Source organism: Vanellus vanellus, assembly GCF_965231255.1.
Source record: "Vanellus vanellus genome assembly, chromosome: 4".
In the NCBI taxonomy this organism is placed as follows: Eukaryota; Metazoa; Chordata; class Aves; order Charadriiformes; family Charadriidae; genus Vanellus; species Vanellus vanellus.
Window position 1 is genome coordinate 29,781,966 of NC_138909.1, and position 17,919 is coordinate 29,799,884.

The 17,919-nt window shown below is 40.0% G+C and overlaps 1 protein-coding gene across 1 annotated transcript in view; it reads left to right on the top strand.

Moving 5' to 3' along the window:
* Positions 1-17,919, top strand: part of PPP3CA (protein phosphatase 3 catalytic subunit alpha) — a 202,528-nt gene that overhangs the window by 169,576 nt on the left and 15,033 nt on the right. Inside the window, exons 9-10 of the mRNA XM_082482149.1 lie at positions 8,068-8,193; positions 10,868-10,942. Of these exons, the coding sequence (XP_082338275.1) occupies positions 8,068-8,193; positions 10,868-10,942 (201 nt within the window). The remainder of the gene's footprint in view (positions 1-8,067; positions 8,194-10,867; positions 10,943-17,919) is intronic.

A 17,919-nucleotide genomic window follows, 5' to 3' on the forward strand; every position in this document is an offset into this window, starting at 1 on the left:
AAAATAAAGCATTCTAATAAACCTGTCCTCCTATATCTTGACATAAGCATTAATGTTTACTTTCCTATTCCCAGTAAAGCTAAAGTTATTTGTGTTCCTCTGAGCAAAACAAAATATTTTTTTTTCTCAATGGTATTCTTGCAAGTAGCTCCATTGCAAGAAGATCAATCTTTTTTGAGAAGAGACATTTTTAATTTGGATGCTTTCCTGCAAAGGAAGTAAGCAATTTTTTTTTTTTTTTAACTTGCAAAAGAAAGCTTTTTCTGGCATCATTCGATATTATAAAACTTAGAATCTAAAAGCTGTTATGCCATGAACTGTATGCAAGGGAAGGAAATACTTCACTGTTTGATAATGGGGTTTGTACATTTCAGTGTTCTCAATATGCATGTTAACTTGTGGAAAAATTAGTAAAAGTATTCTGCAAAAAACATGGAAGCAGAGCTGTCAGTAGCTACTTTTGTAGAAGTAAATAATATAGGGATGCTGCTAGCAACCTAAAAAGTGGAGGATGAAACAAGGAACCTGTTAATATTTTTGGCAGCGTTGTTGCTGTTGGTAGAAAAGTGTGTGTAGTCTCTGGGTTGGCTGCTTTGGGTAGACAGCAGACCGGTGATGGGTCTGTACACGTAAGGTGACAGAAAGTGTTCACCTTTTGTTTCTTAATACGTGGAGGCTGTTCTGTGCACATAAAGGCAGTGGGTGAACGGTGTGAGATTTTTGTCATGAAGGCAAATGTTAAATGTAAAGCAATGATTTATAATATTAAAAATCTTGAATTTGAATCCACAAAGTTTGGATGGTGGTGTGCCTCTCCCTTATCTCCATTTTGGAAGAGAGGGTCATTTCCCTTGTTCCGGGATGCTCCGCTGTGGCAGGCAGGTCTTAAAACTGGTGGAAAGCCTTCCCTGGTGAAAAGCTGTAGGCCAGCTGCTGAGAGGTGCTGGTTATCTGTGGTCACAGCTGAAGTTTGGGTGCGGTGCTGGACTCAGGGAAATGAGTGGTGGTGGTGCGAGATCGGCACCGGTGTGCCACACTCTAATATATGACTCGTTGTAAATTTAGAGACTGACCTTTAGCAGCTTTGTAATGAATTTCTGTTGGGTTTAACTGCCTCCTTTTCTCTCATTAGAAGCTTTGACACATTATTTCGTGTGACTGATTGCACTGGCTCTTGGCATTTAAAGTACATCATGCATAGTTTTTCGTGCTGCGTTGCTCATGCATCTTCATCTGTGTAGCGTTTAAATGCTTGCTTCCTATTCAAGAAAGAAAACCACCATCATCCTCACTCAGTATAAAACATGGCTACTTGTTGGCTTCTGTGATTTGCAGCAGATGAATTAACTAAGGACACAGAGCTCCTCTCTGACTGATTTCAGGAGGCGAGGGCTTTTCCATACAGAGGCGTTACAGGCCAGTTGCTCTAGCTGACTCATCATGCACTGGTGCAGAACCTGATTGATTTTTACAGATCATTTGGGGTTTTGGGTACTGTCAGTGCTTGGAAAGGGAGTTACTCTCCTACTAGTAAGTGCCTTCCTTTCTAGTGTGCATTCTTATTACGTTTCTTGTTGTCACTTAGCTAATAAAGTTGTCCTAAATAAACTCCTGAGAGGCCTTATCTGCCACTGGCATGAATGGGTCATTTTTAAATGCAGTGTTTAAGATAAATACTTTTTTTTTTTTAAAAAAGCTGCAGGGGACTAGGAATGCTTATTTTCTATCCCAGGCTGATAATTCTCATACCCATTAAAGCAGATGTACTTTCTTGTATTTCTTCAAAGCACTTCAGAAGGAGTGGGTTTGATTGCCAACTTTATCCAAGGGCTTATTCAGTCCCCGCTGGAGAGCAGCCCCTGGGATCAGATACGTAGTCAAAGAGCAGTAGGGAGGCAGCATTCCCAGAGGAAAAGGAGGTTCAGAAGGAGTAGCTGAAGATAAGTTACCCAAGCAAGAGCATGTTCAGTGTATCTGCTGTTAATAATGCTGCTGTGGACCCTCCGCATGGGCTGTCTCACAGTATCGGCCCGCCATGGGAATCTCTTGTGGCTTTTGCTCTGCTGGATTCTGGCACTGAAGGGAGTTTTCTGTATCCTTTTGGTTACTGGCCGTTGCCTCTTGAAGGCTGCATGAGTAATTCGTCTGTCATGTGGCTGCTGGTCCTGTTGCAACCCCAGCCCACACACATGCACAACTTCGGGTGCCAAAGTCAGGTTTGTCAATTAGGAGGCTCCTGTCAGGGGTTCCCTGTGTAGTTAGTGGAGACAGAGGGTTATGCTTCCAGGGGGCGATTCAGAGACTCAAAAAACTGCCTAGATATGGGGAGCCTAGTGTCCCTCCTCTTTCCAAGACTATTCTTCTTCGTTATTTTTATTTATGCCTTCCATTTTCATTATAATGGAGCGTATTGGCAAAGGGGAGGAATTTATACATATGTTTTTTGGCAACTTCTGAGCTTCTGTTCAGTGTTTCCATAGCTTTCATGAACATTTGTGCGCTCCTTTATATTATTAAAAGGCATAAAGAAAAAGATACTTTCAGATGATTATTAAAACTGGTTACAAGAAATACTGATGCGTTGATGATAAGACTACTCCTTCTGGAGAGGAACAAAATACCTCATGCAAAAAGATAAATGTTAATTGGATTGTGATAGTTACCTGTGAGTTCAAGGCCTCGGAGGAATGCTGTACTAATCAAGAAACTGAGAAAGTCATGTAAGTAAGTACAGGTTTACCCCTGGATTTGAGGGTGCCCGTCACCAGCAGAAATTCTCCATAGCAACAGAATAAGATGGTGCCAAAAATTACTGCATTGTATGATCTGCTGGCCTTGTACTGTGTCTAAACTTTCATTCCCACATTTAATATTTCTTAATGCTTTAATTAGGACTTGCTGTAACGTTCTTCGTGCCACAACAACAGGAAAAAAAAAAAAAGCGCAAGCGAAAGATTTTAGAGAAGTTCTGCAGAAGCAGACAATTTATTTGTAAATCATTGGCAATACTTCATATTTTAGTGTCTGGCTGTCACTTCAGTAAGCGCATGCTTTTTGGCTGAATGAACAATTTTAACTAGCTGTCTAAAGACAGACTATTATCTTTTGAACATTTTTAAAAGATTAGTTTTCATAGTGGTGAGATAACCACCAGAGAATCCAAAGCTATCGAAAAAAATAACATGATGTCTCTTCCAACATGCTGCAATGTACACATGGTGTTGCTGAAAGGAAAAGCAGATGATGAAAGAAAGAAACAAAGAAAGTATGCAGGGGAGTTTGGGATACTAGAAATATCAAAACCAGCTGTACATCGGTATGCTTGTTAATGTATCAGATACATAATATATCAATGAAGCCTGTATAAAGTATCAGCACACAGCATACCATAGATACACATATAGAAATATACCTTATCCAAATGGATCTAACAGGAGAATTATTTTCATATTGGAAAAAGACAGAGTAATATACCTGGAAGACAAGGAGGATCTTTGAGAAATAATAGCAATAGAAAAGCAGTATAACCTTCTGTTTGCCCTATCAATTTTCTTTAATGCTTTATCTCCGCTGTTGTGATGAGGCCTTGTCATGGAAACAAAAGCTTTTAAAGAGGAGCTGTCAGGGTATCTAGGCCATCTCGTTGCCGATGCAGAGAAGTTGGCCAGAAGTGATTTTCTGCAGTCTATTGACAAAATCTTGAATGATATTGTGCTGTTTCTTTGGAAGTTGCAATTGCACATGAAAAATAAAAAACTTGAGAATTCTGTAGGAGATTTTCCCAACTGCAATTAGCCCTGCTTCTATACTGGATTATTTACATCATTACCTTGTATAGTAAATCATTTTTTCCTTTGGTAGTGTTTAAACTCCTTAAGCATTTTACTAACCCTTATCCCTGACCTGTCTCGGGTAGAAAGCACTGTGGTTACTTAGCAACTCTGCTGGAGGAGAAGGCACTGTTCCCAGTTGCCCAGTTTATGCTGAAGTTAATTTGGCATTAAATCAGAAATTGAAATTCTTTCTTAGGTGTGAAGAATTTGAGAGACCTTTCACTGCATTTCTTTTCTAAATGCAGGATGAATTTTCTGGAAAAAAAAAAAAAAAAAGACAAGAAAATTAGTTAACTTGTTTGCTAAAATTATTTTGAGGTTTTCTCTCTAAAAACATGTAGTGCATTCTGGGCTAGTATTTCTACCGTGCTCGTTATTTTTGTCCTCAGATGGAAATATTTTCAATTAATTTCTACTGAAAAATTATTCAGGAGATCTTGAAGCAGGATATGTAACTTCTTTGGATAATTCTGAACTGTTGGCCACACAGTTTAATGTTGTTGACGTTGCTTGAGGCCTTAATTCAGCTCCCAACATACAGGCTTTTAAAGCGCCATTTGAGATGCCAGAAGGATCTGAGACATCCATTCATACTTGACAGGTATGACATGGGAGACAGGAGTGCTCTAGGCTCATCTTTGACAGAGGCAGACCAAGGAGATGCCCCAGGGGGTCTCAGGTGGCACTGGGCGCTTGCTTATATTTGACCCTGAGAAAATTAGAAGACCTGTCTCCATTTCTAGCTGAAGGAAGGAGGTTTCTTACCTGCACATTTTTCACCACCTGTATTTCCATCCTTATGTACTGATGCTAAATGCTTAAAGCTAAACAGTACGGATGCCCCTTGCCTGCTGCATTAGTGTTTCATTTCACTCTAATGTGATTTCAGCATCCGATATCTCAGTTTACTAGCATTGAAAAGAAGTATAATGTCATTTGGGATATCTGCACATCTTCATTTTACGAAACATTAGTTTCTAAAACTCATTTACAACAGCGAGCACCAAAATTAGGTTAAAATGTGTGTGGCTGTTAAGAATAATAAAATAAGATTCTTGCTCTAGTTGGTGATTGTACATGATAAAACTGACTGGTGGCTTAGTCTGCTAGCATCTGTGTGAGTATACGTTTGGAAAGAAAACTATAGGAGTTGCAGCCTGGAATAATAAGAAACTGAACTTGGAAATGTTGGAGAGGATCATGTTTTCTTCAGTTACGAGTTTCATAACCAAACAAACCCATCCCACTTTCTTCTGTCTCCTCCATCAGCAACCACGTGGCCTCTAGCCATAGAATCTTCAAAAGATTCCCACTGTTTCAGAGCAGCTGGGGTGTCCTATAGCTACTTGGGTGTCACATTAATGCGGACTAAGAAATGAAGCAGAGGTGAAACCCCTCAAACCTTTTACTGAGCCAACAGAAGGGGTGGGAAAAGAGCTATATCTGAAAGAAAGCAAGAGGCCAGAAAAGCTCAGGGAAACTCCAGCTGTTATCTGAGAAGCATTTTCTTCTTGATCCAGGTGAAGTTTCTTCTTCTGACTACTGAGCAGTAGTAGGAACTGCACAATTGTAACAAGAGCTAGTTTGTTTAATGTTAAATATCATCTTGATTAGTTACCAAATAAAAATATATTGTGTACATTATACTTGTAAGTGAAAGATTTTAAATTAAAAAATCAGAAAGTTATTTGTCATACTGGTAACCACCATACCTTATTTTAATCTTTTAAGAGTAGCGTTATTTTAGAAGACTTCTGTCTCTGTTGTTATGCTGCTTTATTGTGTAGTGTTATTTTTCTTCAAGTGGCTTTTGAAGTCATTTGTGGGGGAGAGCTGTTCAGGTCATTTACAGAGGAGAATAGTTTTTAAAATGCTGTTATTAGAACTTGCTTTTGTAAGATATTCAGGTATATAAATTAATAAAGTGGTGTGGACATTATTTTTTTTTACAGTAATCTTAAGATAAATTGTTTTCCTTTAAAAATACCACAACAATCTAAAACCATTTATATTTAATTTGATGTTTTCCAACTGTTTTGCTTATGGTTCAGGCTTTTTTAGAGGCCAGTTTTAAAAGTTCCTTGTAAAAATGATTTATTCAACTTTCACAGAATTTAGAAATAGACTTAATGGATAAATTGAAGAAATAGTGGGAAAGGAAACTACCTCAGCTCACTAAGATGATGAAGTTGAAGTTTTAGTCCTTCTAAATGAAACTTCGCAACCATTAAGTGGTCCTTTTTGTGTGGTTTTGACTCATTTTTGCTGTAAAACCACAAACTATTTATTTTTACTATGCAATTGTGTCACAGTTATAGGAGAATGAATTTCGATCTGCTTTATGTAATTTCAGCCAAAATTTGATGGAAATATTAAGACCATTGAGACTAATTTTCTCATTTTCGCTAATAGCCTTATTAAGCCATTTTTATTTTCCTGAGAAGCGGAATGGCTGCCAACTGTCGGACTAGGATGGGCAAGAGTCAAATGTGGTTTATTTAAATGGAGGGTGCCTGCCTGGCCAAAGTTGGCGTAAATGTTAGCAAGCCGTTTTCTGTGTGTATCAGCGAGTAGGCCTCAGAGACTCCCAAGTCACTCTGGACTCTGTCATCGGCCACAAAATGGAAGACATTTAGCAATGTATTAAATTTTTGTAGAAAGGAACAGTCTAGTGCATCAAAAAAGTTTCTTGTCTGATTGACACGTGCTTTAGTCAATGGAAAGAGATGAATAATCGGAGGAGATCGTTCACCCCCTTCAGGCAACATTGCGTTACACTGCAATTCCTGTGGTGCTGTGGCATATTGCAGTCACACAACTTCATTGCCAGGGCTGGTTGTTAAGTGATAACCAGCCCCTGGAACTACATTCCTCCCCGGGTCACCACAGGTGGGAAGGCTGGAGGAAAGGGGAAAACAAAGTAGGATATGCCTCCTCCTCTTATATGTCTTTGGTGTGGTATATTTCTGACATGCTTTTGATTCAGGGTGCTTCACCAATTATGAAGGCGTTATCATGTGTGCTGCTGCTTTGATTCATTTTTCTTTGACTAAAGCTGAGGAGGATCATCCTGAAGGTCACAGGTTACTAGATCTTGTCAGGATGGCTTAATTCACAGCTTAAAAAGGCAAATTGAAGCTGATTCACATAAAGTTACATACCTGTCCTCCAATATGTGCAGTATATTGTCTCCAGCTTAAAAAGTATGTGATGACAGCTTACCTACAGCTACAGAACTAGAACTGCTACAAGATCAGGTGATGGCCCCATCCAGCCTGGCCTTGAACATTTGTGCAGATGGGGCAGCCACAACTTCTCTGGGCAACCTGTTCCAGTGTCTCACCACCCTCCGAGTAAAGAATTTCTTCCTAATATCTAATCTAAATCTACCCTCTTTCAGTTTTAAACCATTCCCCCTTGTCCTAGTCCCTCCTCATCTTTCCTGTAGGCCCCCTTTATGTACTGGAAGGTGGCTACAAGGTCTCCCCAGAGCATTTTCTTCTCCAAGCTGAACATCCCCATCTCTCTCACCCTGTCTTCATTTGTTCAGTGTTAAGAGAAGTTAACACTGAATTTGACTCGGTGTTTTAAAAAGTCACAATGGCATAAATACCTATATTTATGCCCATTACCAAAAGTAGTCTTTTTGTGTGTGTGTTGACAAGAATGTTATAAATTTTAAATGGTGCAAGAAAATAGTATTATTATTCATTCATACTATCGGGACCACAATCTTATGTGCTGAGACTTTGAAAAATGTGAGGAGAAAGTATCATCTGTTGTACAATACTATGAATGAAATATGTTGAAAATGTTCATTGGAAGAGCAGCATTCAAACTCTGAGTGATAAACACTTTGTTATCTCCAAAGTGTGGTTGTGAGGAGCTCAGGTAACTGTGTGAAATAGGTGGTTGTGGATAGTCTGCCTCATTCCCTGCTGGTGGCAGATCCCAGAGCCTACGTTCACGACTACTCAGAGGTATTAATTCACTTAGCGACCCATCTTAGTGCTAGGGAAAGCTGACAATGCCACTTTCAGACTGGAAATGGCTTGCAACTTCTTTGAGGCTGTATCCTATTATAAGTAGCAGTCAAGTGCTGCTGCTGGGTCAAGTGGTTGAAAGCTGGTGAGCAGCTCTGCAGGCTGCGCATGCTGTGAGCGTTTCTGGTCTGGTAGCCAGTCACACGCACGTGGCTGATGTCTCTTGTGTTTCCGTCCTTTCTCCCTTCTAGCTGCAGTATTGAAATATGAGAACAACGTTATGAATATCAGACAGTTCAACTGCTCCCCTCATCCCTACTGGCTTCCAAACTTCATGGATGTGTTTACCTGGTCCTTGCCATTTGTGGGCGAGAAAGGTAGGTAAATTGTCTCTGCTCATAGAAACTGCAAAACGGGTCACTGTGCATGTGGCCTCGTTTATTTGAAACGGCAAGAATAATTTGAAGACAGATGACTTGGTTTTGAGGACAAATTTGAAGAAACAGGTTTCAGAGGGGCAAGTAATTACCAATGGTTATTCACACTTCTTGTGTGTTTTTATCATTTCCACTCTTTCCAGGCTATGATGCCATTATGTTTCTACTGTAGAAATGGATTTTTTTATATTGTAGGACAGAGGTGCATTTCCTGAATAAAATTCTTATTAGTTGTTCCTTTATAAGCTTTTGGGCATTCCCTTGGATATTGCTTACTGCTCAAGAGACATCACATCAGACTACACTGCATCATGGCCACATCCTTACCCAGCTGACCTTTCTGATAAGCTGATGATGCTTTTCCACCAGCAAACAGAGCTGGCGATGCTAAGACCTAGTCTGGTTAACTGTTCCTGGAGAGAGTAGAGAGATGGCAGGAAGAAGGAAAACCTGCTCCTCGGCCCCTTCCCTGCCCAGGGTGTACCATGCCTCATCACTGGTGAGAAGACTCTAAAGAACATAAATGATGTTTTATTGAAACACGATGATCTTGATGTTGCCTGAAGACAACTTCATGCTATGAATGGCAAGCACACAAAAGGCATGAAAACACTTTGGTCTAACATATTAAATGAATATATAATGCAAACTGCTTAAACCCCAAGTAATTTTATTCAGGGCCTGAGATGAAGCCTGCTTTGATCCGTCCATTATAGTATATTACTGCAACAGCAATTACTGCCAGAAAACTATAATAAACTCTTAAAAGCTGCTTGGAATAACAGTTCTCTCTTAATAGGCAACTGGAAATACAGCCAGCTGTGGCTCTTACCTGCAGTCGTGACCGGCTTTATTTTCAGCTACTCTTTTGTACTAGGAAAGCCGCTGGTGAGACGCCTGAGGTCTCTGTGAACAAAGCAGATAGACAATAAAATGGGGATTAACAAAGAATAGACAGCTGTTTCCACTAATGGAGATATTACATAATCCATGCTGACGCGTGTTGCAGACTCTTGTGAAGCAGATAAAACGCTTTCATTTTCTTCGGCTGTAAACTCAGCCAGGCCGTTTTTCAGATGGGCCTGTTCTCTATACACATTGCAGTTCTGTAAGGTTGTTGTTCCAGAGCTTTCCCATCGGTGATTTCCTCAGGTGAGACTGCACGATGCACAGCCAGATTTGTTGAGGTTCTGAGACCGTGAACACTCCTTCATCTCTTTTTGGGGTGGCTGTTTTTGGTTTGGGGTTTTTTTTTCCTCCTTCATGTCTTTCCAGTGGTCACTCTTAGCAGTTGCTTGGAACTGTGAGACCTTAGAAGTGAAATCAGTCTTTTCCCTTTCTCTGCAAAACAAAACTCATGGATGTAAGAGTTGATGTTCTGCACAGCTTTTTATTTATTTCCTTTTTTTTTATAGATTTTTTCCTTAAAGGCCAACTAAGGTAGGAAGCTGTTAGTTTTGCTGGTGGTTGTTAATGTGGAAAGTCTTTCCACTAATCCTGTCAAAGGAAAATATTAAATCCTTCACTAATATAGGAAAAGTATGGCTGTGTCCCACCCTTCTAATGTGCTATGCCATCATACTTGTCACAGAAGAGGATTTTAATAACCACTTGATTAAAAAATTTAAACTTTCAACCTGTGTAGCTAGTGCAAGGCTAGACATGCCTGGTAACCCTTTTAATGATGCTTACTACATGTAGATGTAGTGGACTTTTTCTCAATATGCTAATGATTTCACATTTTACCTCATAACTTTGGCTTTTTTGATCTCTGAATTCTATTTCCTTAGTTGTGATTTTTGCTGGGTTGTGGTTTTTTTTTTGGCTGTTATTACTCTATGTGCTCTCTGGTTAGTGTCTCACTGTTGCCTTTCCAGAAAGAGCTGAGACCAGGTTAGGGGTAGCCTGAGGCTGACCTTTCCATGCCCAAATTGCAAAGTAAGAAAGCTGAATATATTAGCCTAATATATTCTGAATTCACTGATAGTGATGTTTCTATTGAATATAGAATAATTCCCGCTGCAAGGGACCTACAACGATCATCTAGTCTATTTGTCCTGGATTTCAAGAGACATTACCCCTTTGTAGACATCTTACAAGGGTTAATGTTTTGTTGAACTGAAAGTACAGTGTCTAAAACCTGGATAAATAAATAAATCACCTGTGATCCCTCTTGCTGTAACTTTTTCAATTGAAATGTCATTCCATTTGCTAAGCGGGCAATTCAAATCATGCTGCAATGTAGCAGGAAGAGAGTGGTGGTCAGTTCTGCTGTCTGAGTTGAGTGAAAAGCAAAAATGTATGGAGGGGGAGAAAACCAAAATTACGTAGTTCACTGAGAACTGTAAAAAGAGAGATTGTAAACATTATTTTTTTAAGGTCTGTTTGTTACAGTGTGTGTTATATTTGGAACAATTTTTATGGAAACCGGTACTTATTAACTACACGAGATGCTTCAAGATTATATTAGTATATGCATAAAACAAGGTCCATGTTGTTTAAAAAGTGGGTGCCATTTCTGTACTGAATTTTCATTAACACTGCAGCCAGAGTTTGCTCTCTGACAGATGAGGGAAGCTTAATATCAACATTTTGCATTTGTTTTCCATTTTAGTGACAGAGATGCTGGTAAACGTGCTGAACATCTGCTCAGATGATGAATTAGGGACAGAGGAAGATGGGTTTGATGGTAAGAGCCTTCCTGCCTTTGGTTGAGATTGTTTGCCTTGAAACTACTTTAAAAGTTTATTTACTAACCCTGGGATAATTTTCTGGATCCCGTTTAAGTTCTGTGCCCCTGAAAGCAACTGTTGTGCTAGACTCCAGTGGATTTGCTTACTGCATGCCTTGGAAAGAATTAATGGAACTTCTGCCCTGTTCTAACCCTTTCCTTGGTCTCACTCTTTTGGTTAAAAAAAAAAAATACGTATTTCTCTCCATGAAATCTGGGTTGTGTTGTCATGAAGGGGTCAGATGTTGATTTTATGCATAAGATCCCAGGGATTGCCATAGGAAGTTTAATTATACTGATGAAATGATCGTCCTACAATGAAATAAACTTTCTGCAGAGCTCCTTTCAAAATGTTGGTACTGCAACTTTGGAAGACTTGTACTTGAAATATTTCATTAGCTGGCTTTTTTAATGCACTAGTGTATCTTAAAGGCTTTAAGTAGCAATATAATCAATAAAAATAAACGTGCAAACACAGAGAATGTTCTGACCTGACATTTCTGCTAAGAAGATGTGGCGTTGGGGATATGGTGTAGGGGAGAACTTTGTAGGGTAGGGTAGATGGTTGGACTTGATGATCCCAAGGGTCTCTTCCAACCTAGACGATTCTATGATTCTAAGAGAGGCATGGTCACTTCTGCTGTCACTTAGGTTGGAGTTTATATGATAACTTGCCTTGTACCTGTTGGTTTGACTGTAAATGATACTTTATATCTTACAGTCTGGGGATTCTTAGAAGTCAATTTATTTTATTAGACATTATTTTCTGTTAGGCTGTGCAAGAGTAAATTTGCAGCTCTGCAGACTATCCCTTCTCAATTGAGCAAAACTGAAAAAAATTCCATGCATCCCTAACGTTCTTACTATGAATACTTTCAATGTTAAAAAAACTCAAATACTCTGGGAAAAGAACAGAAATATTTAAAAAATTTAAAAAGAACTGGAAAAATCTATCATTACCAGATACTCTCAAGATATTTGTAGGTAGAATGAATGAACAGGGAGAATGAAGAACTTTCAAGTAAGACAAATATTTAATGAAGTTGTAATTAATAATTAAACTTCTTTTTTGAAGTCTTTATTTTTAATCTTTGGAAGAGGAAGCTAGATCCCGGGTTTTGACAAATGTTTCCTCTGCAATGGAGAAGGAGGGTATGGATTTTCGTGCTTTGCTTTTACTCTGAAAAGCCAGATGAAATTCCCTGTTCTGTATCTTCCACAGAGTGTGGACGTGAACAATTATCTTGCAGGACTTGGGACAAAGACTGAGTTTATTGAAACCAGTAATCAGTGGAGAGAGGAAAACACCTGTTGGAATATTGTGCCCAATTTTTTTTCTCATGAAATTTAAATAAGTAGCTACTGCGTAATTAAAGCAGCGTGTGAAACGGTACGGAGGCATACAATGAGTAAAAACCATGTCAAATTAAATACAGTAGCAACAAAACCATGTGCTTAAAATCCTTGGCTCAAGAAAGCACTTAAGCACAGGCTGAAATCCCACTGAATGCAATGCCAAAGCAAAGGCTTTCTGGGAAGGCTTTTTAAATTAATGCAGCATTGGCCTAATCCTTTCTTTTAAAGTTGTACTATAAACTTCCATTGAGCAAAGGAAGGCCAATGCCTGCAGTCCTTTTCGAAAATTTTAGTGTGTCAGCGTTCCCATGCCTAAGTTATGGTTCGGGAGCGCGTTCTCAAAAGCAGTCAGGAATGACGAGGCGCTCGGGGTCTTTGGGGACAGCGGCCCTCTCCGGCTGCAGGAGGTCTCCACACCTACTGTGTTTTTTCTGGGAGGAGGGTGAACCCCCCGGCTCACCGGGGCTTTTGCCACAGCACTCCTCCAGACGTGGAGTTTGCAGCATTGCAGGCGTCTGAGCAGGGAGGCAGGCTGGAATCCTCTGGGCTCGCATGCGTGTGTGCTGCATAACGGTATCTAACTGCGTTAAAATTTCCAGATGAGGAATAATTAAACCATTCCTGGTACTGTAATGCTAATACTGTTGTCTAAATCAGCTTTCAGGTTTTTTTCTGTATGAATGCTTTCTCTGTGTAAAACATTGTGTTAAGGAAGATATTAGAAATGTGGTCTTCTTTCACATGTGTAGTTAAAACCAGAGCTGGCATATGTTCATGTCTGCTTTGCCGGATAATCCCCTTTGAGCTGTAAAATGGGATCTGTGGCGCTGGTGCTGCAGCTTGCTGTGGGCGCATGCTCATACCTCCAGCCTGCTGGAAGCGGTGGGCTTGTGGGGGTCGTACACATGGAAGAGACTGAAGGATGCAGGAATAAAAGTAAATTTGATAGTTGATTTAAATTTAAATAGAGGCTGATATCTTTAATGATTTCCTGATGGCTTCTGATTTATTATCTGTTCAACAAAGGAAAATTCTCTTTCTCTCAGAGATAGTTGAGATCCCTCTTTTTTTTTTTTTTTTTTTTTTTTTTTCCCCCCCTTAGAGCCTTGCCTTTTGGGGGAGAAACATCAAGGTCTATTTCATCTATTTCATTTGTGTTCTCGATGAAACAGACTGGAATATCTATCAGCTTAAAACTGTTTCTGTAAGGGCTGTAAATTGAAAGTGGTGTTGTAGTTCAACATTTCCACTATTCTTCAATAATTTCTGTCCAGCTTCCTTGGAGGACTGCAGTAGTACAGTCTTCTGCCCGCTGACATTTTTCTTTAGCAGTATTTCCCATAGAAGGAAACGCCTGATATCTGCAACAGCAGATAAATTTTGTTTGATGAAATGATTCTTTAAAATCATCGCCTATTTTTGCATCATTGGTAGTTTTCAGGGCTCGCTGCTGATTTTCTTTCTCTCCTTGCAGTTTGAACATGCCCTGACCGGGGTTCCCACATGTAATGAGAATGATCCATCACTATGGTTTGCACTGATCATCCATTTGTTATCTTCTCTTACACATTCTTGCCCTCTCACTTCCCATTCAAAAGTAAGCCCCATCAGTATTGCCTGACCTCACTCTCACTGCATGGTGGTTTTGTGAGCCCTTTTCTTTTCTATTATTATTATTTCTGAATCATGCATGTTGCATCTAGCCATGAGCAGGATGCTCAACAGCATGTAGTTCCTTGGGTTTTTTTTTCCTTTTTTTTTTTTTTTTGGCTTAAGGAGACACGTCATGGGGATCCGATCAATTTGTTGTAGGCAGTTTCTCTGTGTGCTTAGTGGGAGAAAGCCTAAATAGCAATCATAATGCCCTTTAGCCCATATCTCCCTGCTGGCCTGCATTGGCCTTTTGGTTTCACTTGCTTTAAAAATTAGAGGATATGATAAATCGAGTTTTCTTATCTCTGATAGTTTCCTCTTGCTGTACTTTCTCTTCCCTGTTTGCTAGGGTGGTTGCAATACAATCTGATCCAACAAAAAATGTCTTGGGTGAACGTTAGCTCATGTGCTGTATGGTTTGTGCATCAAACATATTGCTTAGCAACAGGAGCTGCAAATACCTCTACACAGCCAGCATATAGTCAGAGTCCTGTTTTATTTTAATTAGCAACATTTCTGGCCTCATGGATTTGATTGGGGAAAAAAAAAAAAACTAAGCTGCTAATTAAAAGGGTGCAATAATGTAATAGACAACTTGACACAAATGCACTGCTTCTTTTGTATGCATCACTATCATGATTTGGCATAAAGACACTCCTAAATTGCCTGCATTAATTTTTTTATTGCCTTCAACATTGTAGCTCACGGCCTTCTCATGGGAAAGCTGCTGTCGTGGTGCTAGCTGCAGCATTTATTCCTCAGTTGGAATACGGCTTCCCCCGTACCATGCTGTAGTCCGAGCCTAAAGAGAATTACCAAGTCAAACATCTCCTGCCGATCAAAACCTGGTTCTGCTGTGAACAGTGGTATACGAAATTTGTCACAGCTCTTCAGTGCAATAAACCGCACCTGGAACAAGCTCTGCGCCAACTAACGCAGATGCTGATTCAACAAAAGCAGAGGCCTCATTATTAAGTCTCAGTTACTTACCAATGCCTTGATAAGGGTGTTCATATCACTGACTGGGTAGATGAGAGAGTCTTAGCTTTTCAGTGAGTTCATTTTTAACTAGGAGAGAAATGGAGGGTTTTTCCCACTGGTTTCTGTTTGTTCTTCCTCCAAGCTAGGAAGGTTGGGCCGCAATCTGTACATCACCTCTGTGAGTTGGTGGCAGAGGGGCATTATAATCTGATCTTTTTATTTATTTATTCATTCATTTATTTGGCTAGGTATGGTTGTTTCCATGCCCAAAGCATTTTTCACGTGAGCCATACTACAGCACGTTGTTGTGCTCTGCCTCTGAACCAACCTAGCAGCATGCGCTAGATAACCAGTGTCCCCAAAACACGTGTCACAGTGCAGTTGTGCCTGGGCACTGAGTGTTGCACTTAGCTTGCTCTCAAACATAGGTGATTTTAAAATGCAATACCTTGTACCATGGTGGTGTTTGGATTTGATAACTGTAAGCTGCTGGACCATTTGAACAGATGCATGCGAGCGGTAGGTAGCACAGATTTTGGTGGAAGCAGCATACGTGTCTATGATAGTAATCTATGTCAGATATCAGACGTAAATAAACTGGAAGAATTGGCTTGATTCCCCTAAGAAAAGAGGCATCATCAGGCAAGCACACCCCACGTAGACTGGGGGGCCTGCTTTTGAGAAGTGATTAAGCTGTAATAATGTAGGAGAAAGTATGCGTTCAAGGGGTGGTAACTCCAAGGCTAAGCTTCGCTGCTGATCTGCCTGCATGTTGGTTTTGTGCAAAACCTACTAACAAGGCTTTCAGCTGAAAAGGTGTTGTTTTTTTCTCCGCCCCCCACCCCCCCCATCGTTCTCAATCTGTTTCTTTCCTCTTGGATGTTCCCTGCCTAATTTGTTTCTTTTCTGTTTTTCAGACTTTACTTAAACATTGAGTTTCCATTGGTGTTGTCAAATGTTGTGTATTATTTTTTATTTTCATTCTACAAACATCACTGACCTTTTTCTTTCCCCCCCCTTTGGAATTCATAAGAAGATCCCATTTATGCACAGAAGAAAGGTATTCAAAAAGTTAGAAGGCTTAAGTTTCATTAATTTTCCTAATGCTTTATTAGATAATACATACATTAAGATACCAGTGAGAGGATTTGGGTGTGGCTTTTATACTTAGTATTGTTTTCTGTCTGTTCGATCAAGTCCTACATATCCGACTTGCAAGATCTGTGTTTGGATACTACAAATCCGAAATCCAATAGAACTCATTAAATTACTGAAGTAAGATTCAAAGCCTTTATTCTACCTCCCATATAATTTTTCCACTCATATTTTAAACTTGGCTATGTTCATGAGGTTTGGTGGGTATTTTAAGTTCTTTTACGCAAACAGGGTTTGTTTAGATATTGAAAGGAAAGTAAAAACAGGCAGTGTTTGCAAAGGCTAAAATTCATAGAATCCTAGACTGTCAGGTTGGAAGGGACCTCAAGGATCATCTGGTCCAACCTTTCCTGACAAAAGCATGGTCTAGACAAGATGGCCCAGCACCCTGTCCAGCTGAATCTTAGAAGCATCCAGTGCTGGAGAACCCGCCACTTCCCTGGGCAGATTATTCCAATGGCTAATTGTTCTCATTGTGAAAATTTTCCTCTTGTGTCCAATCGGAATCTCCCCAGGAGTAACTTGTACCCATCACCCCTGAAATATGGTGATGAGGTCTCCCCTAAGCCTTCTTTCCTCAAGGCTCAGCAAACCCAGTCCTCTCAGCCTTTCCTCATATGGGAGGCTTCCCAGTCCTTTGATCATCTTGGTGGCCCTTCTCTGGATCCTCTCCAGCCTGTCCACATCTTTTTTTGTATTGCGGGGACCAAAACTGAACACAGTATTCCACATGTGTCCTGACAAGCGCTGAGTAGAGTGAGATAACGACTTGTTTGTCTCTGCTGGTGATGCCCTTGTTGATGCAACCCAGCAGCCTGTTGGCTTGCTTTGCCGCAGCAGCACACTGTTCACTTGTATTGAGCTTGTCCACCAGGATCTCCAGGTCCCTTTCCAAAAAGCGGCTCCCCAGCTGGGTACATCCCAGTCTGTGCTGCAGTCCTGGGTTATATTTTGCCAGGTGCAAGACCTTACGTTTGTTCATGTTGAATTTCATAAGGTTCTTGTTAGCCCGCTCTTGATAGCCCAGCCTATCCAGGTCTACTTGCAGGGTGGCTCTCCCTTCCAAAGTGTCCATGTCCCCACTCAGTTTGGTATCATCAGCAAACTTCATCACGGTACACTTGATCCCATCATCCAGATCACTTATGAAGGTAATAAACAGTGTTGGCCCAGTGTTGATTCTGGGGGGACCCCACGTGACAGGTTTCCAGTTTGAAAAGGAGCTATTTACCACCACCCTCCAGGTGCGGCCTGTCAGCCGTTTCCCCACCCACCACACAGACCACTTGTCTACACCTTAACGCATCAGTTTCTCTAGGAGGAGGCTGTGGGGAACCATGTTTTGGAGAAATCCAGGTAGAAACTGGAGTATTCACACTTGAAATGTGAGTCTAGGATTTATGTATAAATAGTTTGGGAATCCAAATACTGTATCAGGTTAGCGGTATTCAGTCAAAACTAACAGGACAATAAAATGTTGTGAATATCAGGTGCGTTATTTAGCAAATAATGTTTTAAAAAAATAAATAGGATGAATAAAATTGTTACTATTATTTAGTAAATGTAGACTTTTTAAAGTCATTTGCACAGATCTGTTACAAATTAGGAAATTCAGTGGAGAGAACAATCTTTTAAGTGTATATTTTAGTAATGTTTTATTATGTGTATTGATGAGAAACAAAATACTACCTTTAAGCCTGTTGTGTTTTATAATTAGGTATTATTTTTCCATTCTTATTTTATATTTTAGTGTAGGGCATTGTATTTCACTTCAGTCATAAATTATATTT